Consider the following 27,807-nt stretch of genomic DNA (forward strand, 5'->3'; position numbering starts at 1 on the left):
CCCAAGGGGGGCTGTTGTTGTCTTTGTGTGTGGACAATATCAGGCACTCCAGGATATCAGGAGACCGGAGAGGGTACTTCTGGAGGGAGCCACAGCTTGGGCTGAGGTTTTATGTTTATGTCTTGTTCCCAGTATATATGTATATGTATCTACATACCGGGGCATGTCCCGAGGATATGAGTTGTTTGTATATGATTGGTTTTGGATTACGTGTGGGCATGTTTAAGACGTGAGATGAAATACTATTTTTAGTATTCAAATAAAATGATTTGGGCTCATTGTAAAGAAATTTTAAACTCGCTTTCCGTTGTAATTAGTTAACCCTAATCAGATTGCATTGTAATAACGATTAGGAGCTAAGGGCCCCACAGATCTTCCCGGCGCTGATGGTAGCATAACCCTTTACAGGACCTTCGCTCTGATACCAACTAAAACGTCTACCCTTTTTATTGCTTTAAAAGTACTAGAAATTTTTTTTTATAAACACTCAAATTTTCGGCCATGTACTTTTCCCACATGAAAATATTTTCCCCTTTAAAATAAAACACCAACCAACTAGCATTTTTAAAAGATCAAGTGCAATAGTCATAAAATGAAATTGTCAACTGTTTCACCCGATCTAAAAAGCAATAAGTTTGAAAATTATAGCCCATAATAAACCTCTCAAAAATATATCAAGAAGCATAAATAAATAGTCTTAAAATCTTTAACATAAATCATGATTCATAAATCGTAAAAGCGCAAAAAAGTAAAAGCGCTGGTCCTCGGGTTGTGTGCGCCTTCAGTCTAGTCAAATCATCCGTCAAGCCCACCCTCAACCTCACCTGCATCCATCACACCTAGTGAGTCTACCATAATCTTGGTAACAAGTAATACGTAATAGAGTCAACATATAACAGTGAAAAATACTTGTACTTAAAATATCGTTTTCATGAAGATGCATAAACTTCAAAGATGAACATCTTCGTAAACCTTTTCATGATGCATGAACTTTAAATAGAAACATTTTCATAATGATGCATCAACTTTAAGCATAAATATTTTCATGACAGGCATCACATAAAGCTTAACCTTTTCCTTTCTTTTTCCTCAACATGATATAACATAAAATCTTTTTCATGATCATAAACATTTTTCCTTTTTTTTTTCCTTTGTTGAATTCAGATCGTTAATTGTGACTTTTCTTAAACCTCAAAAGTCGATGGATCCATTTACATGAAACCGCAGTACTGGGCGGCGGGGGACACCAGCAACACTTTCACCGGTCAACTGGGCCCTGGTCTATCCTCTTTGAATAGAATACGATCGTCGGGGCTCCCTATGGGACCTTTTCCCATAAATGGGCTCCCTCTGTGGCCTTTTCCCCTCACGATATTCCATTTTTACCGTTACCACATACCGTTACCTCATATTCGTAATAATGGAAATACGATCGTCGGGCTCCCACTGGAACCATCACCCTCACGATATCTCCAACATTATCGAATTAATCACAATTACTTCACTTCCTTCAACGTTTACATTCTCATTACTTTATAAAAATCATACATAACATATAATTTTGTTTTGAAACCAAGCATGCAACATGTCTTTTAAATGCCTTCCTTAAATCATAAAAATCCCATAGACATTTAAAAATCATAATTTAATCATGGACATTTAAAATGACATTTTAACCTCAAAATATTTAAAATAACATTTTGACATCTTAAAGTATAAACATATAAAATTCCCTAAACATTAAAATATCATTTTAACATATAAAATCCCATAAACATTTAAAATATCATTTTAGCATAAAAATTTCCATAAACATCCATAACTATATAAAATAATCATATTAGCACATAAAACAGCATTCAGGCCACTGCCATGACGTTTACTAATTTTTAGGTGTAAAAAGACTGTTTTACCCATGGACGTAAAATTCCTCGTTTTTTACATTTTCTTAATTTCATTGATTCTAACATGTCCAAAATAATTATTTAAGCCTACATGAATTTTCTAATATTTTTATTTAGCTTAAATTGAGGACTTTTAAATTAATCTTTAAATGAGACATATTAACGCGTTTTAATATCGAATTAAACCAAACCTTAATATAAAATTCCCAAATTAAAAAATTAGACTTTTAATAATTATTTAAGCTTAAACCTAATTTTCCATAATTTTATAAAGCATAAAACTAGGTTTTTCAATTAACTCGTTAATATGCGTTTCGTGCGGCGATTAAATCCTGAATAAACACAAAATGACATTCATAGAGTGTTTTAGAAAATTACCTATCAATCTTAACTCGTTAATATGCGTTTCGTGCGGCGATTAAATCCCGAATAAACACAAAATGACATTCATAGAGTGTTTTAGAAAATTACCTATCAATCTTAAAAGATTGATGATGGCTCCAACTTAGTTGTCAAACAACTAAGCTCTTCAATGGCAAGACAAATCTTCAAGCTTCTAAGAGCACACCTTGCTCAAAAATTAAGCCCACTACCAACAAGAAAGATCCCCTCTAATTTTGCACTAGAAAAATTAGAGGATTTTTCTTTGAGAAGATTATGCAATCTTCAACAATTGAAGAAGCAAAAATGAATGACAATGGAGTCAAAAAATTTCGGCCAAGCATGTGTGGGAGGAGAGAAGGATTTTTTTTTCTTGGTTGTGTGAAAAGGTGATAAAGTGCATGAGCATGCCATGCATTGTTTTATGAAAAAGTTGTCTTCAACCCTTCACCTTCCAAGCATGCATTTTATTTGGGCTTGTAACAATTACAATGCCCATGAACATTTATTTAAATATCTCAAACACATTTGAGACGATTTAAATTTTACTTAGTTTTACTCAAGCCCACTAGTTGAATAATTATTTGTAATTGGGCTCTACAAGGCCCAATGTTATTTAATTAATTCAACACTTGAATTAATTTAATTATTTGGACTCTACTAGGTCCACTAGTGTAATTAATTCAACACTTGAATTAATTTAATTCAGTCCATAATAATGTTTATGAAAATCACATTGAACTACTAAGTCATACTTCTAATTTTTCTTGTGCTTATAAACTCTTTTATAAGTTGTTCAACACATTGAACTATTTCACTTCTCAACGGGATGTTAAAAGTTAGCACTTGTGTGGCCCTCAATGGTTCATTGATACAACTAGCCGTGAGTTCACATCTTAATTTAATTCGGGATTAAACATGTCCTTATATGAGCATATCCCAATTGCTCCATTCTTAATTATCAACTCCTTGATAATAAGAACGTCAGAACTCAAGTCATATAGTACCCAACCAATCATGTTAAACGCCTAGCAGCATCGCTTACATGATTCCCTAGGTATCAAATGATAGTTCCTGCAAGAACCATTCAATTATGGTTAGCGTACAGTACGGTCCCTTCATCTCATATATCCCAACCGATTCGACAAATATTTGTATATCGAGAGCTGTCAAAGAATCGATACTATGTGTCATGTCGTAGTTTCATCGATGGTGTAATCTAAGAAACCCCTTTCTTAATAACCACCATACTCTGATCAGAGATTTCAAACTACATACACATAGGATATCCGTACCCAAAGGTAAGCGATGAATCCTCGACTACAATGCATTGACTCCTATATGTTTCGACAAAACACCCAACCTTGCCACCTGATGACCCCATATGAGTCGGTAAACAAGTCAAAGTGCAATGCTAGCATATAGAGTCTCAATATTGTTCCGGGTCATAAGGACTAATGGTGTACAACCATAAACTAGGACATTTTCACTCGATAAGTGAGAACCACTTGGTGACTGCTGAATAATTCCTGAATTTCGTCCCTCAACCCTTCCATAGTAGTCATGAGATCCAAAATAAGGAAACAAATCGACCCTAGAATCTTTCCAAAAAATCAAACGCGCCCTAGCACACATAAGTTTCCGCCCTGGCGGTTGTCCCTCGTAAATCTGCTTTTATTTTTCTCATCGATGTGCCCGGGCGCACATAAGTTTCTGCCCGGGCGGATATCTTTCGGCCTTCTTCTCCAATCCACATCTTGCAGGTGCCTGGGCGCACCACCTTAAGATTCTACAAATAGTCATCAAAAGAAGAGCAAAAGATCGAGAAGTCATCCATAAATATTTCAAGGAAAGTTTCTATCATGTCATGAAATATAGCGGTCATGCATTGTTGAAAAGTGGCAGAAGCATTACACAAACCAAAGGGCATCCGTCTAAAAGCAAAGGTGCCATAAAGACAAGTGAAATTGGTTTTCTCTTTGTCCTCCGGCAAAATCATGATTTGGTTATACCCTGAATACCCATCCAAAAACAATAAAACTCATGACCCGCTAACCTCTCAATCATTTGATCAATGATCGATGCACACACGCCATCCCGTGACTGTCCTAGTGGGTATTAATTTATTTTTTTCATTTGTGATAACAGTAATCCCACCATTTTTTGGCACACATTTAAAAGGGCTCACCCGTTAACTATCAGATATAGGATAGATAATACCTGCATCAAGGAGGTTGATAGTTTCTGCTTTTACTATCTCTTGCATCTTTGGATTCAATCTCCTCTAAGGTTGCACAAGAGGTGAGTACTTGTCTTCCATCAATATCTTGTGCATGTAGATTGATGGATTGATCGCTTTGATATATGGCACCTTCCACGCAAATGCACCCTTGTGCGCTTTCAAAACTTGCAGCAGTTTGCCCTCCATCACATCTGTCAAATAAGAAGAAATAATCACATGAAGTTTATTATTCTCATTTAGATAGACGTACTTCAGATGTGGAGGTAATGGCTTCAGTTCAAGAGTTGGTGACTCCTCTATGCTTGACTTTTGAGGGGTCAAGTCTCTCTGATCCCCCAGGTCCTCTAATCTCATTCTTATTAGCATTTTCCATGGATGGCTGGCATTAAGGTATGCCACTATTTCAGCTTTCTGTTCATCCAATTTGTCTTCTCTCAATTCAGGAGTGAGAGTGGCTTTCAAAGGGTCTATAATAGCATCCTGCATATAGTTACACACAAGCGAATAAAAAACATCAATTCTAAAACAACTATCAGAATGTTTTGTGTGCTTAAGTGCATTAAAGACATCAAAAGTAATCTCCTCCTCCCCCACTATCAATCTCAACTTCCCTTCTTGCACATCAATTAGGGTCTTTCCAGTTGCAAGGAATGACCTCCCCAATATCAACGGCATATCCATGTCAAGTACCACAAAATCTACAGGAAACATAAATTTGTCCACTTTCACGAGCACATCCTCAATAAGTCCTCGTGGATACTTGACAGATCTGTCTGCTAGCTGTAAAGACATCCTTGTTGGCTTAGGTTCTCTCAATCCAAGTTTCCTAAACACAGAGAAAGGCATGAGGTTAATACTTGCACCAAGATCACGTAAGGGTTTATGAAAAACATCACCACCAATCATGCAAGGAATAGAAAAACTACCTGGATCTTCAAGTTTCAGTGGGATCTGATTTTGCACCAAAGCAGAGCAATTTTAAGTTAAATTTATTGTCATGTGATCCTCAAAATTTTTCTTATTCGCTAAGATGTCCTTCATAAATTTAGCATAACTAGGCATTTGAATCAAAGCATCGGCAAAAAGAATATTGATGTGCAATTTTTTAAATACCTCAAGAAATTTACCTAATTGCACATCAAGTTTTGCTTTTTTCGATGCCGCAGGAAAATGAGGAGGTATAACAATTTTGGATTGTGCAGTAGGTGCTAGTGTAGAGTTAGAAGACTTACTTTTGGATGTCTCAGTCTGTTCATCCGGTAAAAGACTTTTTTCCTTTCCTTTGGACTCTAAAATTTTCCCACTCTTCAACTCGATGGCCTTCACTTGCTCTTTTGGATTGGTCTCTGTGTTACTTGGCAAAGTGCCTGGCTCTCTACTTGCTATCATCTTAGCTAACTGTCCAATCTGATTCTCTAGCCCCTTTATTGATGAATCTTGGTTTTGGAGTCTAGTTTTGGTGGATGAGATAAACATAGACATCATCTGCTCCAAATTGGACTTTTCTTCTCTAGGAGGGTCAGATCTGTACATCGGTTGTTTTCCATATGGTTGTCCTCCATTTGGTCGACTCTGACTGTTTTTGCCACCCCATGAGAAGTTGGGATGTTGCCTCCATCTAGGATTATATGTGTTCGAATACGGATCATTCTTTGGACGGTTTTGGACCCCCGCTTGATTTACCGGTGTCTCATTTTGCAAATAAAAGGGATTGCCATATTGACAGTCATTCGCAAAATGTTCACCTCCACATTTATCACAAAATATCTCTTGATTACGCATAGCCGTGCAACCCATATTCAAGCTGTCCAATTTAATGATCAGGACATGAAGTTGCTTAGTAATAACAGAAAGGTCAGTTACCTGGTGAACTCCTGCACTTCTCCGCTTGTTGTTCCTTTCAGATTGAAGGTGATAGCTGCTAGAATCCATCTCCTCCAACAACTCATAACCTTCTTCGGAAATTTTTTTCAATAGGTTTCCACTACCAGCAGCATCTATCATAGTACGATTAGGAGTAAGCAAGCCATAATAAAATGTTTGAATGACTAACCCAAGTGGCAGTTCGTGATGCGGGCATCTGCGTAATAAATATTTGAAACGCTCCCATGCCTCATATAAAGACTCTTCCTCGAATTGAGCAAATGTGGTGATGTCTGCCCGCAGCTTCATGGTCTTAGATGGAGGAAAGTATTTAATGAGAAATGCTTTCGCCATGTCCTCCCATGTGGTGATAGAACCTACATGCAAACAATTTAACCAAGGCTTTAGCTTTGTCACGTAAGGAGAAAGGAAATAAACGCAATCTAACATCATCATCAGAAAGTCCATTAAATTAAAAAGTATAGCAAATTTCAAGAATTACTGGGATGTGCGTGTTTGGGTCATCTAATGCAGATCCCCCAAAATGGACCATATTCTGGATCATCTGAATTATAGCTGGCTTGATTTCGAATTGGTTCGATCGCACAATAGGCCTCACAAGGTTGGGGCGTGAACCATCCAAAGAAGGTTGGGCATACTCTAGCATCGGTATGCGGCGTGGCACCTCAACATATCTATTGTTATGGTATTCCTCCTCAGGTTCGCGCTCGTGCCTCTCCATCAGTAAGTCTCTACTGCTGTCTTCTTCTATAGAAAGTTCTTTCAATTTCAGGGTCAAACTGCTCAAGCTCCACGTCAAGTGACTTTGGCATGTACCAGAAAATATATCTGGAATAGAATTGGGCGTGTTGGCTCGAGAAAAATAAAACGATGCTAAAGAAAATAACTAAAAATAAAATTGTGAATTAACAGTCCCCGGCAACGGCGCCAAAAACTTGATCGAGCAAAACTTCCACTGTAAAGTCCTTAGTAAAAATTTATAATAATTAAAGTTGAAATAATCGCAAGTGTACGATGTCAAGTAATAATATAGTGTGCGAAAGTACGAATATCATTCCCACAAAGACCGTTTTACACAATTATTATTTTCATCTATTCAACTTTTAGCAACGATAATTGGATTGATAGTTAACTACTGAAATGGCGCAACTAATAACTAACTACAGTATTCAAAAATTAAATGATTGATTTAAAATGATTAATTAAAATTTAATGAAAAATGAAATTGTTAGGAATTCTGGTTCACCTACCCCTCCCTAATTTAACCATTAACCTCGACAATTATTTACGCTTTTGACAGGATTTTCTACACAATTAAACACGTCCTCTCGAGCTGTGCCAAACTAATTTCACTCAGTGAAGTAATTAAATCTCTTTAATTATTTATCAAATGTGAATTGCATTAAAGTCCATGAAATCCTCTAGCTTTCGACCCTTAGGACTATAACTATCAACTTGTACCCAATTTCATATTTCTATGTAAATTGTAGATCACAGACTATGCTACCTCGTTCCTAGCACAAGTTATTCTCTCGAACTCACTCGCGATATGAGTATTATTATTAAAGTTAGCTACGCTTCAATAACACAATGAACATAATAGCATACTCAAACATAAAACAGACGTCGAATATTAATGCATTAAACCAAATATTCGGGGTAGAATCCCCTTAATCCCAACAAATATAAAAGTTTAGCTACTAGAATTCATAGTAAAAATAAGCAAAACAATGTTTAAACAATAAATTCAAAATTAAAAATACTAGATTTGAAGAAAAACGCTAAGAACGATGCTCGGAATCTCGATAATCTTCAACTTCAAGCTCCTCTCTTCTCCAAAACTTTGCTCCAAGCTTTTCTCTCTTTTTATCAACTCCTTGGCTGGTGAATAATTTCTCCTTACCCTCAAATTCGTCCCTAAAAACCTTCCATAGCAGACATGGCTTGCAACATAAGGAAACAAATCGACCCTAGAATCTTTCAAAAAATCAAAAGCGCCCGGGCGCAAATAAGTTTCAGCCCGGGCAGATGTCCCTCATAAATCTGTTTTTATTTTTCCTATCGATGCGCCCGGGCAGACATAAATTTCTGGCCAGGCGGATATTTTTCGCCCTTCTTCTCCAATCCACATCTTGCAAGAGCCCGGGAGCAAATAAGTTTTCGCCCGGGCGGATATCTTTCGGCCTTTGATCACTTCTTTCTTTTTATTCCCGAATTGCCTGCATTTTCAACCACGCGACATATGAGCAACTAAAAAAAACATAACAAATAACAAAACACCACAAAATGCATGCAATCTAAACAATATATGCAACGCAATGAGACTTCACATAACATGAAAAACATGTAAAATCCACCTATATCAACCCAAAAACTTTATCGAGCAAAACTTGCACAATAAAATCTTTAGTAAAAATTTATAATATTTAAGCTCGAAATAATCGCAAGTGCACGATACCAAGTAATAATATAGTGTACGAGAGTACGAGTATCATTCCCACAGAGACCGTTTTATACAATTATTATTTTCAACTATTCAACTTTTTGCAACGATATTTGGATTGATAGTTAATTACTGAAATGGTGCAACTAATAACTAACTACAATATTCAAAAATTAAATGATTGATTAAAATGATTAATTAAAATTCAATGACAAATGAATTGTTCACCTACCCCTCCCTAATTTAACCAATTAACCTCGACAATTGTTTACGCTTTTGACAGGATTTCCTACACAATTGAACACGTCCTCTCGAGCTGTACCAAACTAATTCCACTCAGTGAAGTAATTTAATTTTTTTGTTTATTTATCAAAGGTGAATTGCATTTCGGTCTATGAAATCTCCTAAATTTAAACCCTTAGGACTATAACTATCAACATGTACCCAATTTCATAATTCAATGTAAATTGTAGATTCACGGACTATGCTACCCGTTCCTAGCACAAGTTATTCTCTCGAACTCACTTGCGATATGGGATTATTATTAAAGTTAGCTACGCTTTAATAACCCAATGAACATAATAACATACTCAGACATAAAACAAACATCAAATATTAATGCATTAAACAAAAGATTCGGGGTAGGATCCCCTAAATCCCAATAAATATGAAAGTTTAGCTACTCTAATTAATAGTGAAAATAAGCAAAATAATGTTTAAACAATAAATTCTAAATTAAAAATACTAGATTTGAAGAAAAACGCGAAGAACGATCCTTGGAATCTCGATAATCTTCAATTCCAAGCTCCTCTCTTCTCCAAAGCTCCTTGGTGGCTGCTGAATAATTCCTGAATTTTGTCCCTCAACCCTTCCATAGCAGTCATGGGCTCCAAAACAAGGAAAAACATCGACCCTAGAATCTTTACTAAATATCAAATGTACCCGGACGCACATAAGTTTCCGCCCGAGCCGATGTCCCTTGTAAATTTTCTTTTATTTTTCCCATCGATGCGCCCGGGTGCACATAAGTTTCTGCCCGGGCAGATATCTTACGGGCTTCTTCTCCAATCCACATCTTGCAGGCACCCGGATGCACATAAGTTTCCTCCTGGGCAAATATCTCTCGCACTTTGATCACTTCTCTTCTTTTTATTCACGAATTTCCTGTATTTTCAACCATGAGACATATGATAACCTAAAAAACATAAATTATGACAAGACACCACAAAATACATGCAATCTAAACGATATGTGCAACACAAAGAGACATCACATAACATGAAAAATATGTAAAATCCACCTATATCAAACTTGTTTAGAATATATGGTACACTTCCTAATAAGTTTAATGATCTTACGTTGCGACGCAGACCTCATCGTACCTTTTGTATATTCAAGGACTTTATCTATACAGCTTTCTTGGGTATACAGATAAAGTATAATGATATAATCGAATAGAATTATAAAATATTATTAAAATAAAGATTGTTTTACATTAGAGTCAATAAAAACCTTAGCCACAAGTTGTCTTGCCGGACACCTACTCTAACATACATTATATTGCATGTCGTTCTAATTGTTAATGAGATGCTTGACTCCATATGAATAATTTGTTTTGGATAATTGGATCTACCTACGGACACTCTCACGAAATCATCAAAGGGGTCAAAATTTTGACAAATGATGAAAAAAATTTAAATTCATGGAAGTCATATTGAATAGGGCATTGCTCGCACCACTCTTTTTATTATAAATTAAGGCATATTTGATTTAAATAAACTTAAATTAATGAAAAAATTATTCAAAACACATTGGTTAAGATATTTTTGTCTTGAATTGTTTTATGGGGTTTAAATGGCGCAATTCAATTTGAAGTTGTACTAGTAGAATTTCCTTGATTTACTTCGCATATTCAATGAAGTCATTAGATAATTACCGAAGTAGACGCACGTGAAGTAATAGGGTACCATTTTACTTCGCATTATAACCGAAGTCGTATCCAAGAAATTAGTGAAATCTTTGGCCGGTTCAATGAGGGAAAATTGGTCCGGAATTAGACCGATGCCGAAGTAAAACAACGTCTTTTACTTCATCGATTTCGTAAAGTGCAGAAGTAATAGCTTATATATAACTACATTGTTTACATTGATTGACGAAGTAAATGCTATGTATAACTTCACAGGTTTTGTATTTTAGTGAAGTAATTGATGCGAACGACTTCGTTGTTATAGAACTATGATGAAGTAAATATATTCTATAACTTCGCCATATTTTTATTTGTTGAAGTATTTGGTATTTTTTCACTGCACAATTTACATTTATTGGCGAAGTAATCGATTTAAAAGACTTCATTTTTTTTGTATTATAGTGAAGTAATTAATAAAGAACGACTTCACAATTATTGAGTTGTGGTGAATTAAATTCTTTCTTTAACTTCAACACAATTTTAATATGACGAATTATTTTGTATTTTATTATTTCATCTTTTAGTTTAGCGTTGAAATAAATAATCATATTTTATTGCAACACAATTTTAATTTAATGAAGTAATTCTTGATCAACACCACACTAATTTAATAAAGTAGTGAAGTAAAAACATAATTTTCACTTTATCAAAATAATTTAAAATATACAATAATATCACTATACACACACAGACATATAACTTAAATACATTCATTTGATTCATAAATTATCCATCTAAAAATGATGAAAATCCACGAATCGACAAATATATATTCACAAATCCACAAGTATAACCCAAAAATGTATCCACAAGTATATCCACAAAACCAAAAGTGTATATCATCCACAAGTATATCCTAAAATACACAATGACGCACATGATCCATTTAAGCACCTTCATAAGAGTAGACGAATTTTCTTCATTCACTTCTGACTTCATCATATTGAGAATTGTAATATTGGTTCTTGATTGATCGTGAAAACTGAAATGTAAAAAGTACAAGATGCATTAGATTAATAAGATCATTCATTCCAAAAAAAATGAAAATATCCACAAATGAGAATGTATTATTCGGAGCCAGTTTCATGATATATTTCAGCTTAATTTTTAGGAGATTCCAAACTTCAATCGACACAGTAATTCTAGATTCTGAAATCAAGACACTGAAATCTATATATTAATTCCAGCTTCTAAAGGCAAATCTTTGTAAAGTTTATAACAAGAAACTGATATCAACAAAGAAACAACAAAAGTGGGCATATATCATACACACCAGTGTCACAAATAAAGACCAAATCATATGCATATAAACAACAAAACTAATCATATCGTAAACTACAAAATAAAGGGTAAAACAACATATCAATTATCATAAAGTGCATACTACCATACGCATAAATATCCCAATGGAAACAAATTATCCCAGCCATTAATTCTAATAGCACAAATTCCGGAATTAATAATTATATAGGTTTCATGTGCACATATCCCAATGACAGCAGTTTATCTCAATAGTAAACCAGAGCATATCATAAATAAGAAACTTACCATCTTCTCCAACTGTGGATTTTCAGATTCAACTATCTCTTTCATGCACCTCATACACAATATCCACATTCAATAGAATCACTTTGTTTTAGATTACCCTATATATAATGAAACTGAAAAGTTAATGCAACAATCACAATCCAAATAATAAGAACTATCCATTCATGTCTTCATACATACGCACAATTCATACCGTCAATTGTTTAAAACATGACCTTTGAGAAATACCCTTCGAGGCATTGTACATTTTGACCTCACTACATTATAAAAATTAATTTTTTTTCATATTTATAAGTGAAAGCATTCAAAAGCAACATAATCTACTACTTACTTGGTCACTATAGTTTTCCATGCATCAACTCGGTTTCTTTTAGCCGTAAAGTCCAATAAATATATCATATTTTTATCTTCATTGATGATAGTCAAGATCCAATGGTACCTGCAAAAATGAAAATAAAGCATTAACTAGTATGTAGTAGAAATCAATAAATAATTAAACTTTTACCCAGTGTTGTATGGGATAAGGCATATGGTGTCTCTACATACTGCTTCCAACTGGTCAGCAATATGTCGTGATAAGTCGCGACCATCTTTGCCAATTGGGCATGTAGGTATGCTTCCGGGATCCACAAATGAAATATAATCGGCAATGTCTTCTTCTCTCAAATATTTGTAGAGGTGACTGCACTCAAATATTACATAACTTGGTTATAAATGTTTCAAAGTATGGACAAGTTCAACATAAAATATTAAATATGTAAAAAACATAGTAAGTTAAACATAACATACTCCATATAAGCCAAAATTTGTCTGGCGCATATCTCTCTCATCTCCATAAAGCGTAAACTATCTTCTCTTAGCAACCGTATGTTTTTCCAAACATAGCACCCTCAAACCCTATGTATATGATCTCCGATTCATTCATCAATCTAATAGCAAGCGAGTAGATATACTTGCATGCCATGGGTAATGTTTTTTCAATATCCTTGAAAAATCCTTTATTATTATCTTCGAATATTCTCAACATCATGGACCAACAAAGCACACATTTGCAACCCACGCACACAGAGTACATCTCACTTTAAGTATAACACTTTTTTTTGTTTCCTTTTTAAATCACAATCCAAGCACACAAAGATCCAACAATATACATACATATAACAATTCATGAAATTGCATATTTCCACAACCTGCTTTAAAAACCACTCACGCAAAAATGAATATATAAATTCTAAACAGTACACGTGCATAGCAATAGGGAACAAATTTGTTGAAAGTATTTCTAGTCACGAATTTCATATGCTAGTGTGTGAATTGCATTTTTAGGCTAATTGCATAAGCACTCATTTCTGGCTAAGTGATTGCTCATTCAATGGAGAAATCTTCTAGCCACTGTATTCCAGCATAAATTAACAAGTCCAAGCATCATGATTAAGCATATGCTTTCTCTGTTATTTTTTCAAGTCTGGAGCATTAAAATGAAGCAAAAGTCAAAGGATCAGAAACAAACAAACGAGCAAATTGCACTTCAATCTTCGCATTCTGCAGATGGAACGAATTGAACTCTTCCACATGTACGCACTCCTCATGTTTGTAATCCGTATAAAAATAAAACATATTCTAATTTAAAGAACAAAAACTGCATCGCCTTTCATCAAAAACATGAACAAATCGAAGAGTAGTATGAAATCATCGATACGCCAAGAAGCGAAAATCATACTTATTTTAAAAACTCGTAAATGGCATCGATCTTTAAACCAAACATGAACCAATGAAGGACATAATACGTTTTCATCCATACGTCAAAAGAACGGTTAAAACTTACCTTATATTTTTATATCTTTTTTGCGTAGATAGATTGGAGGCGATTCCGTCAAAGAGAAGATACGTTCAAAACCCTCAAAATACCGCTCAAGACCTGGCCATTCACCCTAGAACCCTAGACGCTCCTCACTATTCTGTTTTCTTTTTCATCTCCTGTTTCTACATGATTAGGGTTATGGGGTGGGTTTTGGACCTAGTATATATTAGACTTTTAAATTGTTAGATTAAATTTAAAAAGTGTATTTTAATTCAGTAAATAAAATAAGTATTTTAACCTCCCTTTCAAATAAACTTAAATCTTTAAAATTTTATTTTATTTTATTTTTTTTAATTTGCGGTCTAGTGACTATTCCAGATTTTAGGCGCTACAATTTTTCACTCCCGCTTAATTTGTGAAGGGAAATAAAAATCGAGAGAGATTAAAAGTTAACTATCGGTTCATCTTTTACAAAGTAATTAAGGGAAATTAAAAGTTAAATATGGTTCATTTTTTTACTTCATTAAATATAAATTAATTTATTTTTTTTTAATTTTTTACTTCATCAAAACTACTCTGTCAAAGTAAAATGTCACAAAAAATTAGAAGTGAAGCCCCTTTTTTTGAAATATTGAATTAAAAAATAATGTTTTACTTCGCCGGTGTTATTACCGAAGTTGATTGGTATATACTACTTCAAAATTAATAATCACCGAAGTAACCAGTGGCGAAGTAAAAACAAAAAATTCTACTATAATTAATTACATAAACAAGCATGAGTAGGTCTCTTGTGGTACGGTCTCACGAATTTTTATCTGTGAGACGGGTCAACCCTACCGATATTCACAATAAAAAGTAATACTCTTAGGATAAAAAGTAATACTCTTAGCATAAAAAGTAATACTTTTTCATTGATGACCCAAATAAGAGATCCGTCTCACAAAATACGACTCGTGAAACCTTCTCACACAAGTTTTTGCCAACAAACATACGACATACCAAGCGTTACTCACAATTTGGAATAAAAAAAATTCCGATCTTTATGTTAGATTTAAAATCTTGTTGCATAATGATGGGGAAATTCCAATACAGATGTTTTTGGGTTATTTCTCGTTGAATCAAATACTTGATGGTTGTTAAAAGGCAAATGGCATATATGTGTAGAATTATCGTTTTTTCTACCAAAGACACAAATAAAATTTAAAATTTTTATTTTCAACGTAAAAATGTTTCTTAGGCATCATATGATTTATAATATTCATAGGATGTTTTAGTTTATTTAGCTTTGTGTATTTAACACTGGACACCGAATCAGTCCGGGATTAACGGAGTTGGTCCATTTTGTATATCCCTACCAACGGTTCTTCTTTATTTGATTGCCTAATCATATCCTCGATAAAAAACTGGATTCATTGTTTAGATCAACTAGGGATCTTAAACAATTTTGCATTGATACTGGATCATCGGAGTTATAGAGTTCTTGTGGAGATGTGCCCGTGGAAGTGGCCATGAAATTTTTCCTACGAAAATTCAAGGTGGCCGAAAACTTGGTTGAGAGAGAGAGAATAAAAATTTAACCAAAATTTTTATGTGCAAAAAACTATCTTAATTATTTCATATAACCCTTGATGAAATATTTATAAACTTTGATTCTTGATCACATTAAGAGTTCTTCTCCTATTATGATTCATAATCTTAATCTCTATAGGTTCCTAATTTTCATTAATTAATTAAAATTATCATGTTTAATTTATTAATTAAATATTAATAAATAAAATAATCAATTCTAGAATATTCAATGAGAATCATGTACATGTAGTAGTCATCATTTCTAATATTATTATTTAATCAGTAGATTATAAATTTACTAAATAAATAATTGTGAACTCATTATAATCTCGATCGAATATCAGACTTCACCGATGTACCGATGATGCAAATCTTCTTCATATAATGAAAATTGAAAATTTCGAATATCAAAATTTACACTAATCCATTTTTGACAACCACCAGTTTTGTGAACTCCTTTACTAAAACATGCAGATTCACTCTACTAACTTAATTAGCTGTTGGGATAACTTCCACAACTTCCAATACATGGAATCCACTTATAAACTCCTTTATAAGCAATTTGTTTGATCTCCGTCAAAGTACAGTTGCTAAATTCAACTCTTTGGCCTTGATTATATCAATGAGAATATATAATCTGATACTTGTGTAACTCTCAATGTTTCAAGAATACATCTAATCATGGTTCACAAATTCATATGATTCAGAATAAATTCTTATTCGAACATAGTGTTAAGTCCAAATTCTTATCGAATTTTAGGGATTTCATTTTAGTGATTGCCTTGAATGTCCGTTCCTTATTTTGTGCTTATTTGATTTAATTTGATATTTTTTGGATTTGAATAAAATAGGAAAAAACCCAAATTTTGGAGATAAGATGATTGTGCAAGACTTCAAAAGCAACAAAATATCAGAAGAAATGAAATAAAATATTCTTATATTTTATTAATGTGAGAATCTTGTAGATTTGGAAGAAAATGTGGGCAAATCTTGATAGAGATAAAGTCTCATTTTTTAAAAATAAAATCTCTGCAATCTTATAAAAAATTTTGAATTTAGATGCTCTTCAAAGATCTTGATGATTGGGCAGATAGAAGGAGAACTACAGCAGGAATGTAAAAGAAGAGAGAGAACAGAACAGAGGTGACAGAGAAGTGAACAGATGTGAATAGAAGTGAAGGGAGGAGAACAAACAGAAAAAACAGAAGTGAATACAACATTGGGGAAGAAGAAGAACGCGGAGAAAGGTAGAGGCTGAAGGCAGCAGTCGGAGGAAGACCTCAATACACGCCAAAATTATTGAGAATTCATCTTATTCCTTTTTGATTATGTTTTCGCCTATGAATTTAAACATGGATTTTCACTTTTGTGTTTGAATTTATGGAGTAGAATTTTATAGACTAAGTCCACGATAGGGCCAAGAAAAATTATTTTTGATGTTTTGAGTTTGATATGATTTTTATTTATTTTGATTAATTGATTGATGTTGTTTATTACGTTCTTTTTTAATCCGACAAATCAAATTGCATATTCGTTATATAAATCGGAAGACGATGAATTAATAGTTTCTTCACTGCATCAATCAGCATATGATTAAAATAACTAGAAATAATATTCGATTTTAATGTGCGACTTTAGGTTAAAAAATTTAAATTCCACGGTGACTTAATGCGGTTAAATGTAATTAAATCTAGTTAGAAATAATTAGACTGTTAGATTTAATTAAGTTTACACATTCGAGAAATCGTTTAATAAATAATCTTGGGAATTTTTCGTAAATTAATTAATTTGATTTATTGAATTTGACACATAGATTATAAACTTGTTTCGCTACCATTGTGTGCCTTAATCATTTTTAAGAATTTGAATTTTTGTTTAAATTAATCCTCTCTCGTCTCTAGTTTGGATTTCTTTGCTTTAGTTAATTTATTTTAATTTTTTAATTTAGTTTAATTAATTTATCTCATTTAACTTAAATTTTTTTAGCCAAAATTACAACAATTAATTCATATTCTGGTATTTAAACATTGGTCTATGTGGCTACAATAACTGGAATCAACATCAAATTAATATTACTTGACCTAGTCCGCTTTCTAAAATTATTCACAACCGAAATTCTAAGTCAAGTTTTTGGCGTCGTTGTAGGGATCAAATTGTTTAATATTGGGATTTATTATTTTCTTGAGATTAGGCTTTTTATTTAATTTTTCTAATTTCACGTATATTCCTAAGTTTAAAAGTTGTTTTTTTTCTAGGTGTTATCTAGCATTGCACGAGCCGTTCTAGAAGAGACATAGAACTAAAGCCTTTTTGAAACATCCATTACTCGTTTTCTTAAAAAGTACTAGAAATTTATTTTTATTTTTTTAATGAATCGGCCTAATTAAAAAATACATATACATTTTTAAAATATAACTTGCACCATTTTAAAATAAACAACCAACTATATTTGAAAATTCAAAGGAAATAGTTCAAAAACATAAATCATCATACGTTTGCAAATCCTAACTTACCAATAAATCTAAAACTAACAACCTCTCAAAAACCACTCAAAAGCATTAAAAAAAAGTCGTAAAAATCGTTAACATAACTTTTAAATCATAAGTGCGAAAAAACTAGTGCAGGTTCTCGAGTTATGTGCACCTTCATTCCAGTCAGTTCAACCATCAAGACCTCCACTACCATCAACATCATACTCACCTACATCGATCACACCTAGTGAGTCTAAAAACTCAACATACTATATTATTAATAGCAAAATACGTATACAAATCACATGCAATAGTGAAAATACTTTTACTTAAAATAATAATTCATAATCATGCATAAGCTTAAACATTTTCATAGCATCATAAACATATTCATATTCATCATATACGTATACGTTTTCCATTCGTTGAATTCAGATCATTAATTGTGACTTTCGTATTAGGGGTCGACGGATCCATTTACATGTAACCACAGTACTGAGCGACGGAGACATCAGCGACAATCTCACCCGTAAACTGAGCCTTGGCCTTACGTATTAACATATCATCATATTGATATTAGTCACAATTACTTCACTTCTTTCATCATTTCATATTTTCGTCACTTTATAAAATTCATGCATATGATAATAATTTTCCTTTTAAACCAAGCATGCAACATATCTTTTAACGTTAACGTTTCATCATAAAATTCCATAAACATTTAAAATAATCATATTAACATATAAAACAGCATTCAAGACACTGCCATGACGTTTACTATTTTCTAGGTGTAAAAGGACTGTTTTACCCCTTGAAGTAAAATTTAATGATTTTGACTTTTTCTTATTTCTGTTGACTCTAGACCATCCCAAATAATTATTTAAGATTATATTAAATTTCAAATATATTTATTTAGCTTAAATTCATTGCCTTTTATTTATTCTTTAATTGTAAATTCTTAATACGTTTTAAAATCGAATTAAATTCGAACTTTAATATAAAATTCTCAAATTTAAAACATAGACTTTTTAGTTAAGCTACCCTTGTGACCCATGGACCACCCATGTGGACCCACGGTTCAAGCCTTAAACATTAGAACCCTAATTGTCGAACCCTAAGCTAACACCATGAGCCAACTCCCGGTTTCCACGAGCCAAGCCCGAGCCACCTTGAGCCGACTTCTGACCAAACCTCACCCTACTGAACCCATTGGACCCTTAGGACTCAACCCTAGATCGCCCGAAGCCACATACACCAGCAGCAAATGCTGCGGCTGAGAAACCCAAGTGCACTAGGACTCTTCGAACCTAGCTAGAACTCTAACCATCGGACCAGCCCCTGACCCAACGCCTCGTGAACCCTGTCAGGACCTAAAGACCTAGCATAACCCAGCCCTAACCACCTTGGCCGAGCCACAAGTCCCTGTGCATAGCTGCAACCTTCCACAGCTGCGGGTAGAGCTAGGAATCCTTCCCAGCCACTGCGCTCAAGTCCTAGCGTGGCTAGAATTCCTCTCCTAACCCAACCGTGTCCCAGCCCAGCCCTGGTCGAGCCAAAGCCAAGCCATGTATGGTTTAACCCCTTAACCCGATCACCTTGACCCAAAACATGAAATAAACGATTCCATCTTGTTCCTACTTCGTGTTCAGCCTAACTCGTGCATCTCAGGACCCTTAACTCGGGTTAAAAAGACCCATAAACAATACCTAATCATGGCAGCCCCTTCGTGTAAATAATTCTCAAGTTTTGGATCAAAAATCATGCTTTAAACCCATGTGTATGCATAAAAACGAAAATAATAAAAAAGAAAATTGTTTTTCATGCAAATCATATTCAAATACATATTTAGGGTGTGATAGATGAGAAAGAAAAGAATTATGGCGTGCCTTTGCATATATAACACACGAAAATACGTTGACGATGCGAAGAACGGCGACGAGAAAACCCTAGGCTGAATTCAAAAAAACTGACAACTTTTTCCTCTGGTTGATGCATGTGTGCGTGCGTTTTGATGGAGAAAGAGTTTGTGTGTGTGAGGGAGAAGGAGGCGTGTAGTTTTTGTTAATAATGGGGAGTGTTTAGGCTTTTATATTTAATTAAAACACCTAATAATAGCTTAGACCCATTAACATGGTTAGTTAGGCCCATTATGCCCATTAGTGCATTAATAAAATATTTCGTTTAGAAAAGTTCGTGAAATTATAAGGCGAGTAGTAAAAAAGTTCGTATTTTTGTTGAAAATCGCATACCGATAAAAATTATGCATCGGCGTATAAAATCACCTCAAAACTCCTTATTTTCAAAATTAACAAAAAGCATCAACCTTATTTAAATAATTAAAAACAATTATTTAATAAAAATATTTTCAATTTTTCAGCCTTCGGTGTCTGTTCCTCGATCGCAACTCGAATAACCTTTAAAAATACAGTTTTATGCATTCAAGTAGACAACTATTTTAAAACCATATAAACATTTCAAACAAAATCAATTTATGCAATTAAAATAATTTAATTAGCTATTTTCTATTTTCCCTAGATTTGCATGCAGTTGGATTATGTCGTCTTAATTTTGGACCTTATAATTTCTTACTCCCTTAAATAAAATCTTGTCCTCGAAATTAGAACTTACCGAATAGGTCCAAGTAGCGATTCCTCAAGTCCCTCTCGGATTCCTAAGTAGCTTCTTCCTCCGAGTGATTTAGCCACTTGACCTTGACCATTGGAATGACTTTGTTTCGGAGTCTTCTTTCTTGCCTAGCCAAGATTTGTATAGGTCTTTTCTCGTAATTCATATTTGGAGTTAATTGTAGAGATTCATGATTTAGTACATCTGAAGGGTTCGACATGTACCTTCGCAGCATCGAGATATGAAACACATTGTGTACTCCAGATAGCATCGGTGGCAATGCCACTCTATAGGCTAGTGTCCCAATTCTCTCCAAAACCTCAAACGGGCGTATGAATCTTGGACTAAGTTTACCTTTCTTGTCAAATCGCATAACACCCTTTATAGGTGCTATTTTAACAAAAACGTGGTCTCTCACTACAAACTCTAGCTTTCTTCGTTGCTTGTCAGTATAGATCTTTTGTCGGCTTTGTGCAGTCTTCATTCTATCTCGAATTTTGACTACTAGCTCGATTTTCTGCTCGATGACGTCAGGACCAATTTCCCTTCTTTCACCAACATCATCCCAATGAATAGGTGATCTACATTTTCTTACATATAGTGTCTCGTAAGGAGCCATCCCATAGATGATTGATAGATATTATTATAGGTAAACTCCACTAGAAGTTATTTCGGTTCCCAAATTTCTTGGAAATCGATCACTCAAGCTCGAATTAGATCATCTAAAATTTGAATAACTCTCTCTAACTGACCATTGGTGTAGAACCCGTAAATCAGTCTACGTATAAGCCATGCATAATTCTAGTATTTTAAATTTAATTGACTTCATTGCATGATTATTTTAATGTTTTTCTTTGAAGTTAATTATTTTAGCCAGCAGTTTAATTTTATTCTTTCAGTTATTTCAGTGAGGCCGGACTGGAGTTGGAGTTTAGAGATAAATTTAAGATTTAGGAAATATTTCCAGGATTTATTTTAGCTAGCAAATAAGTTAATTTAAGTTAATAAAGAAGTTTAAGGAATTATTTAAGCTACTTGAGGTGAGTAGAAAATAAATTCATTTAAGTTCCATAATTAAGGGGTTAGTTCACTAAATTATTTAAGGGATAGGTAAGGCTCTTAAGGTATTAAAATTTATCAACTAAACAACATTTCCCCTTCATTTTTATTGTGTAATTTCGGCCACCCTTAGTTGATTAAGCATTGATATGCCAACTCAACACCTTTGACCCTTTCTTTGTATTTAATTAGTAGGATAATTCTTTTATTTTTGGGAGCACCATTTAATTAATGATCAACCTTATCCTCACCTAGTCTAGATGGTAATTGATCGGCCACCTCACCCCAACATGCACCAACAAATCATTTGATATCAAACTAGAATTCAAAATTCAAAAGATGAAGACTTGGTCTTCAGTTATCCCCTATATCTTGAACCCACTTCCCTCACTCTCCTAACCTTCATTCTCCCTCCCCCCATGACCGAAATTCAGAGCTTATAGAGTAGAAAAATTGTGACCCTCATAGCTAGAAACAAGAGAGAAAAATCGAGCAAGAAGCAAGATAAGAAAACGCTCCACCTCCTCCGCGCCGAGTCGTCGTATTCTTTCGTTTTTCATTCAAATGAAAACCAAGGCATGTCTAGATTCTTTCAAACCTCAATCAAGTCCTATTATCAATTATTTTCATTGCATGATCATGATTTCTTTGGCCATAAACCGAAACACACCAAGAAATTTCAGAAAAATATAACATGCAGATTTTCGGTTTCCATGACAAGCTTCACGGGTTCTCTTGTTTTGACGTTTCAGGTGGATGGCTCGACTCCAGGCTCCCAAGGCGGCTCCTAGACATGTAATAGGATGCATTAGGACCATATGCTTGCTGGAAAACCGAAATCACAGCAAGCTCCCCATAGGTGCAGAGTTGTGTTCGAAAATTCAGTTTTGTTGTCCAAGGGTAAGGATCTGATCATGGCTGCCCTAGGGGCCTATAGCCATGGTTGGATCACTCCCCTAGCAGGTCTAAGACGTGACTAAGTCGCCTTTTGGTGGCTTGGTCCATGGTGAATCGGTTTTTAATAAAACAACAAGAACAGCCCTTCCCCCTTTCGGCTTTCTCTTGGTACAGCATGTGCATTTCGAAAATGGTGGAATGGTGTGGATTTTGTTTGGCCTATGGACCTTAGCCACGGTTCATACCATGCCCCTAGATGTCTAGATCGTGCCATGGTCAACCAATGGCCACTGGAACGAGTCGAGACAGCAAGCGAAGCACAACACCACACACGCATGCATGAGGGCCCTCGGTAAGAACTTTCGGGTGGTTGCTGGAATGAGGCGAATTGTGGCTGGCCTAGGGCCCTTAGCCATGGTTCAAATCATTCCTTGGGATGTTATTGAGAGGCTATGGTCGGTGGTTCAAGCCCCAATGGCCAAAAGTCTCGCAAACGACGCGATGAAAGCGAAGTTGCTGCTTCTGGAATTTGACAGCAACTTGCTCTGACGGTTCGGAGGCTCATTCGAGTTCTCGGTCGGCTTTTAGCCTATGGCCTTGGACTGGACAGTGTCCCTTTGAGTTAGGAAAGTCTTGTTTTTGACCGTTTGTGATTCGGATCATTTTTGAGGTCGTACGAGAATTTACGGTGCAATGTGCCAAATTGACTCTCGAAAGAGCGTTTCTTGTTTTGGCCTCCATTTCACCTAGATTTTGACCCTCATCATTTTAGGGGCATTAGTTCATAATTTTAAGCGTATTTTAATCATGACTATACGTCGGTTCAGTGTCGGTTCGGGTTGGTTCGGAGTCATGATTAAATACGAAGTCGTTAGACGTAATTGTCGCATTTTCAAACTTAATTGCATAGAGCCTGGGAACGATCCAATCCAGTTGGTAAAATATACAGGATATTTTCATTATGCCATTTAATTATATTACGTGCATGAAAATAGAAAATACTTATTTTTGAGATTTATGCGATATTGCTTGTGGTCAATTCACTATTATGGGAGCATTATTTTATACGGTCGCCAGTGACCGATCGGTTCAGTTTGGTACCACCTGGTCGCCAGTGACCGGTCAGCTCAGTTCAGTTTGATACTCCCCGGTAGCCAGTTACCGATCAGTTCAGTTCAGTGCAGGGGCCACAGGTGTAGACCATAATCTCAACAGAAAAATTTTTATCAGTTATTTCAGTACAGGGCTCCAAGGAGCAAACATTTTCACTATGATTTTCAGTTCAGTTATGCACGTATTATAATTGCTCAGTACAAGTTATTTTAAGTATGCCTCATGACTGGATATTTTATCCATGCAAATTACATTTTCTCGTTACCTACGATATTTGCATGCTGAGTCTTTAGGCTCACTAGACTTGATTGTTGTAGGTATTGATGAGGCCAGGGCCGAGGGCGGGGACCAGTGAGCCAGCTTGGGTCGGAAGTAGTGGCACCCGAGGACCTCAGTTTCAGCACATGTCATTTTATGCTCAAACATTTTTACCAGTTGTTGGACATTCTTTGAATTGTTATTTTTGGCAAACTTTAGTTTCTTCCGCTGCTATAATTTTTTTTTTAACATTGAACTTGATTCATCAGTTGATTTTATGGATGAGGCACTCCATTTATTTTAAAAGAAAAATTTTTAATTTTCCGCAAATTTTCAAAGTAAGAATTTTCAGGCCTCGACAGTTGGTATCAGAGCCAAGTTCTGTATAGGGTTACACTACTACTGACCACGAGAAGCTCACGAAGCCGCGCCTTCGGTCTGTAAGTTTTACAGTTCAGCATTTTATTTAAAGCATGAATTATTTTGACAGCATGCTTCCATGAAATAATTTCGACCAGATTTTCAGCATTTCAGTGTTCATTTAAAATAAATTATGGAATTATGCATGTTAGTTACGTATGGGTTATGTTGGAACAGTATGCCCCCTAGACGTCAAGTAGGACGCCCGAGAGGTAGTGGCGAGCATCGTCGCGAGGACGATGACGATCAGAGACAAGAGAGGCAGACACCTCCTCCTCCTCCTCCACCTCCACCACCGCCCCCACCTGACATGAGAGCCCAGATGCTAGCTGGGATGACACAGTTCTTCGCACAGTTTGCGGGGAACAATGCGGTGGTGACTAGGCCGACAGGGCCAGAGGCTGTTTACGAGCGATTCATGAAGATGCGTCCAAAGGAGTTTTCTGGGACGTCTGACCCCATGATTGCCGAGGGATGGATCAAATCCCCCGAGGTTATCTTCGAGTTCATGGAGCTGAGAGACGCAGACCGAGTTCGATGTGCCACCTGTCTGTTCAGTGGAGATGCCCGCTTACGGTGGGAAGGAGCGTCAGTAGCCCTGACCTTGGCTACACTTTCATGGACACGCTTCACGGAGGTTTTCTACTCCAAATATTTTGCTGAGGAAGTTCGCACCAGGTTGACCACTGAGTTCATGAGCCTGAGACAGGGAGATATGACGGAGTTCATCCGTAAGTTCGAGAGGGGCTGTCATTTTGTGCCCCTGATCGCGAATGATGCCAAAGCCAAGTTGATGCATTTCCTGGTGGGTCTACGGCCGATCTTGCGCCGGGATGTTAGGGTGTCTGACCCTGCTACTTATGAGATTGCTGTCTCCAAGGCCCTAGCCGCAGAGCAGGATCTGCGGGATATCGAGAGGGATTGCCAGGGCAAGCGCCCAGTCCAGGTACCACACCGCCCTCCTCCTCATCAGCATCAGCAGCAGAACAAGAGGCCTTTTCATGGACCGCCTAGAAACAGAGGCCAGCAACAGCAGCAGCAGCGGGGACGCCCAGCCCCTAGGACTTATGAGCACCCAGTCTGTCCCAGGTGCTCACGCCGCCATCCTGGAGCATGTATGTCTGGCTCAGGAAAGTGTTTTAAGTGTGGCAGTCCAGACCACATGTTGCTGCAGTGCCCTCAGAGGAATCTGCCTACCCAAGGCAGAGTTTTTGCTCTCCATGCCGCGGAAACCAACCCGGAGACTATGTTGTTGACAGGTACCTTTAAACTTTAAGTTATTATTTGAATTTCCGTATTTTGGGAATGAGGATTAAGATTGAACTTAGAACTGTGATAGGATTGCATGCTCTACTCAGTAGTATTTTGGGGATTTAAGTTAGAAGAACTTTGACCATTGCATGTCTATAAGTTTAGTTCTTGTAACTACTGGATTCAACTTAGAGCTCCGCTCTTTCAGGGAGAAATTTTATATCTGGTTCCGCTACCAAGGCCTTGATAGATTCAAGGGCCACTCACTCGTTTATTTCGGAGGTCTTTGCAAACTTTCTCAAGATCCAGACCATTGGGCTAGATACAGCCTTTTCAGTAGTGTTGCCGTCAGGCGAGGAGATGGAAGCTACCAATGTTATACGAGATATAGACCTTGAGCTGCACGGTAATCTTGTTTATGCGGATCTGATTGTGCTAGCGATGCCAGAATTTGACATCATCCTAGGGATGGATTGGCTATTGAGGAACAAAGTGTTGATAGACTTCCAGCAAAGATCTGTTCTTGTCCGACCGCCTGGAATGGAGCAGTTCTTATTTGAGCCGGACAGGTACTTTCCTTTACCGCGCATTATTCCTTATGTTCAGGCCAGGAAGCTCATGCATAGAGGGTGTCGGGCATTTCTAGCGACCTTTTTATCTGTCCTCGAGGAACCCAGCCAGTCAGCCTCAGATGTTCCGATTGTCAGAGATTTCTTAGACGTTTTTCCCGAAGATGTCTCTGGTATGCCACCCGAGAGAGAGGTGGAGTTTTCCATTGAGCTTATGCCAGGTACGGCTCCGATATCCAAAGCGTCGTACCGACTAGCACCGACAGAGATGGCAGAGCTTAAGAAGCAGATACAGGAACTTCTGGACAAGGAGTTCATTCGCCCTAGCTTCTCACCTTGGGGCGCGCCAATCTTGTTTGTTAAGAAGAAGGATGGCTCTATGAGACTTTGTATTGACTATCGGAAGTTGAACAGGGTTACAGTGAAAAATAAATACCCACTTCCGAGGATTGAGGATCTGTTTGACCAGTTGCAGGGAGCTTCTATTTTCTCCAAGATTGATCTGCGCTCTGGTTATCACCAGTTGAGGTTGAGAGATGCTGATGTTTCCAATACTGCTTTTAGGACTCGTTATGGCCACTACGAGTTCCTTGTGATGCCGTTCGGTCTGACGAATGCGCCAGCGATCTTCATAGATCCCATGAATCGCGTATTTCAACCGTATCTTGACCAGTTTGTGATAGTGTTCATAGATGAATTTCTCGTCTACTCCAAGAGTCGGGAGGAGCACAGCAGACATCTGACCACAGTGTTGCAGACAATTCAGAAGCACAAATTATTCGCAAAGTTCAGTAAATGCGAATTCTGGTTAGAGAAGGTGGCGTTCTTAGGCCACATCGTTTCTAGCAGTGGTATTGAGGTAGACCCAGCAAAAGTTGCAGCAGTCAGAGATTGGGTTGTGCCTCAGAATGCATCAGAGATCCGCAGTTTTCTTGGCTTAGCAGGATATTATCGGAAGTTCATTCAGGGATTCTCCTCCATTGCCGTTCCACTCACAGCACTGACCAAGAAAAATGTGAAATTTGTTTGGAGCGAGGAGTGTCAGAAGAGCTTTGATACTTTGAAGCAAGCTCTTATCTCAGCACCAGTTTTGGCCATGCCATCAGGGCCCGGCAAGTTTGTCCTTTATACCGATGCTTCGAAGCTCGGTTTAGGTTCAGTTCTGATGCAGCATGAGAGAGTGATAGCGTATGCTTCTCGACAGCTGAAAATCCACGAGAAGAACTACCCTACCCATGATCTAGAGTTGGCCGCCGTAGTTTTTGCCTTGAAGATTTGGAGGCACTATCTGTGTGGAGAGAAATGCCAGATCTTTACCGACCACAAGAGCCTCAAGTATTTCTTTACACAGAAGGAGCTGAACATGCGTCAGAGGCGTTGGTTGGAGCTTGTGAAAGACTACGATT

The 27,807-nt window shown here is 36.3% G+C and overlaps 1 protein-coding gene and 1 non-coding gene across 4 annotated transcripts; one reads left to right on the forward strand and one right to left on the reverse strand.

Moving 5' to 3' along the window:
* Positions 1-6,589: 6,589 nt before the first annotated feature.
* On the forward strand, positions 6,590-6,695 carry LOC142504646 (small nucleolar RNA R71). The gene has a single exon (XR_012804272.1). It is a non-coding gene; the product is annotated as a small nucleolar RNA R71 (small nucleolar RNA).
* A 4,926-nt stretch (positions 6,696-11,621) lies between these two features.
* On the reverse strand, positions 11,622-14,329 carry LOC142556469 (uncharacterized). Of its 3 annotated transcripts, XR_012822626.1 has the most exons (5): positions 13,158-13,238; positions 12,874-13,050; positions 12,700-12,807; positions 12,369-12,466; positions 11,622-11,802 (listed from the first exon to the last, which is right to left on the reverse strand). XR_012822626.1 is itself a non-coding variant. In XM_075667931.1 (4 exons), exons 1-4 carry the CDS (start codon positions 13,202-13,204, stop codon positions 12,457-12,459), a joined length of 342 nt encoding a protein of 113 aa, XP_075524046.1. In that variant the 5' UTR covers positions 13,205-13,238; the 3' UTR covers positions 11,809-12,456. The 3 variants fall into 3 exon arrangements, 1 of the variants encoding a protein (XP_075524046.1); XR_012822627.1 differs by lacking the exons at positions 11,622-11,802; positions 13,158-13,238 and adding an exon at positions 14,194-14,329 and having other exon boundaries at positions 11,809-12,466; XM_075667931.1 differs by lacking the exon at positions 11,622-11,802 and having other exon boundaries at positions 11,809-12,466.
* Between the last annotated feature and the right edge of the window lie 13,478 nt (positions 14,330-27,807).

Source organism: Primulina tabacum, chromosome 9 (genome assembly GCF_025594145.1).
Source record: "Primulina tabacum isolate GXHZ01 chromosome 9, ASM2559414v2, whole genome shotgun sequence".
In the NCBI taxonomy this organism is placed as follows: Eukaryota; Viridiplantae; Streptophyta; class Magnoliopsida; order Lamiales; family Gesneriaceae; genus Primulina; species Primulina tabacum.

Coding starts and splice junctions, on each gene's coding strand:
- LOC142556469 (XM_075667931.1), bottom strand. CDS start 13,204: ATGGAGATGAGAGAGATATGCGCCAGACAAATTTTGGCTTATATGGA. Junction 13,051..13,157: donor CAAATTTTGGCTTATATGGA/GTATGTTATGTT, acceptor ATTTGAGTGCAG/TCACCTCTACAAATATTTGA. Junction 12,808..12,873: donor CTTATCCCATACAACACTGG/GTAAAAGTTTAA, acceptor TCATTTTTGCAG/GTACCATTGGATCTTGACTA.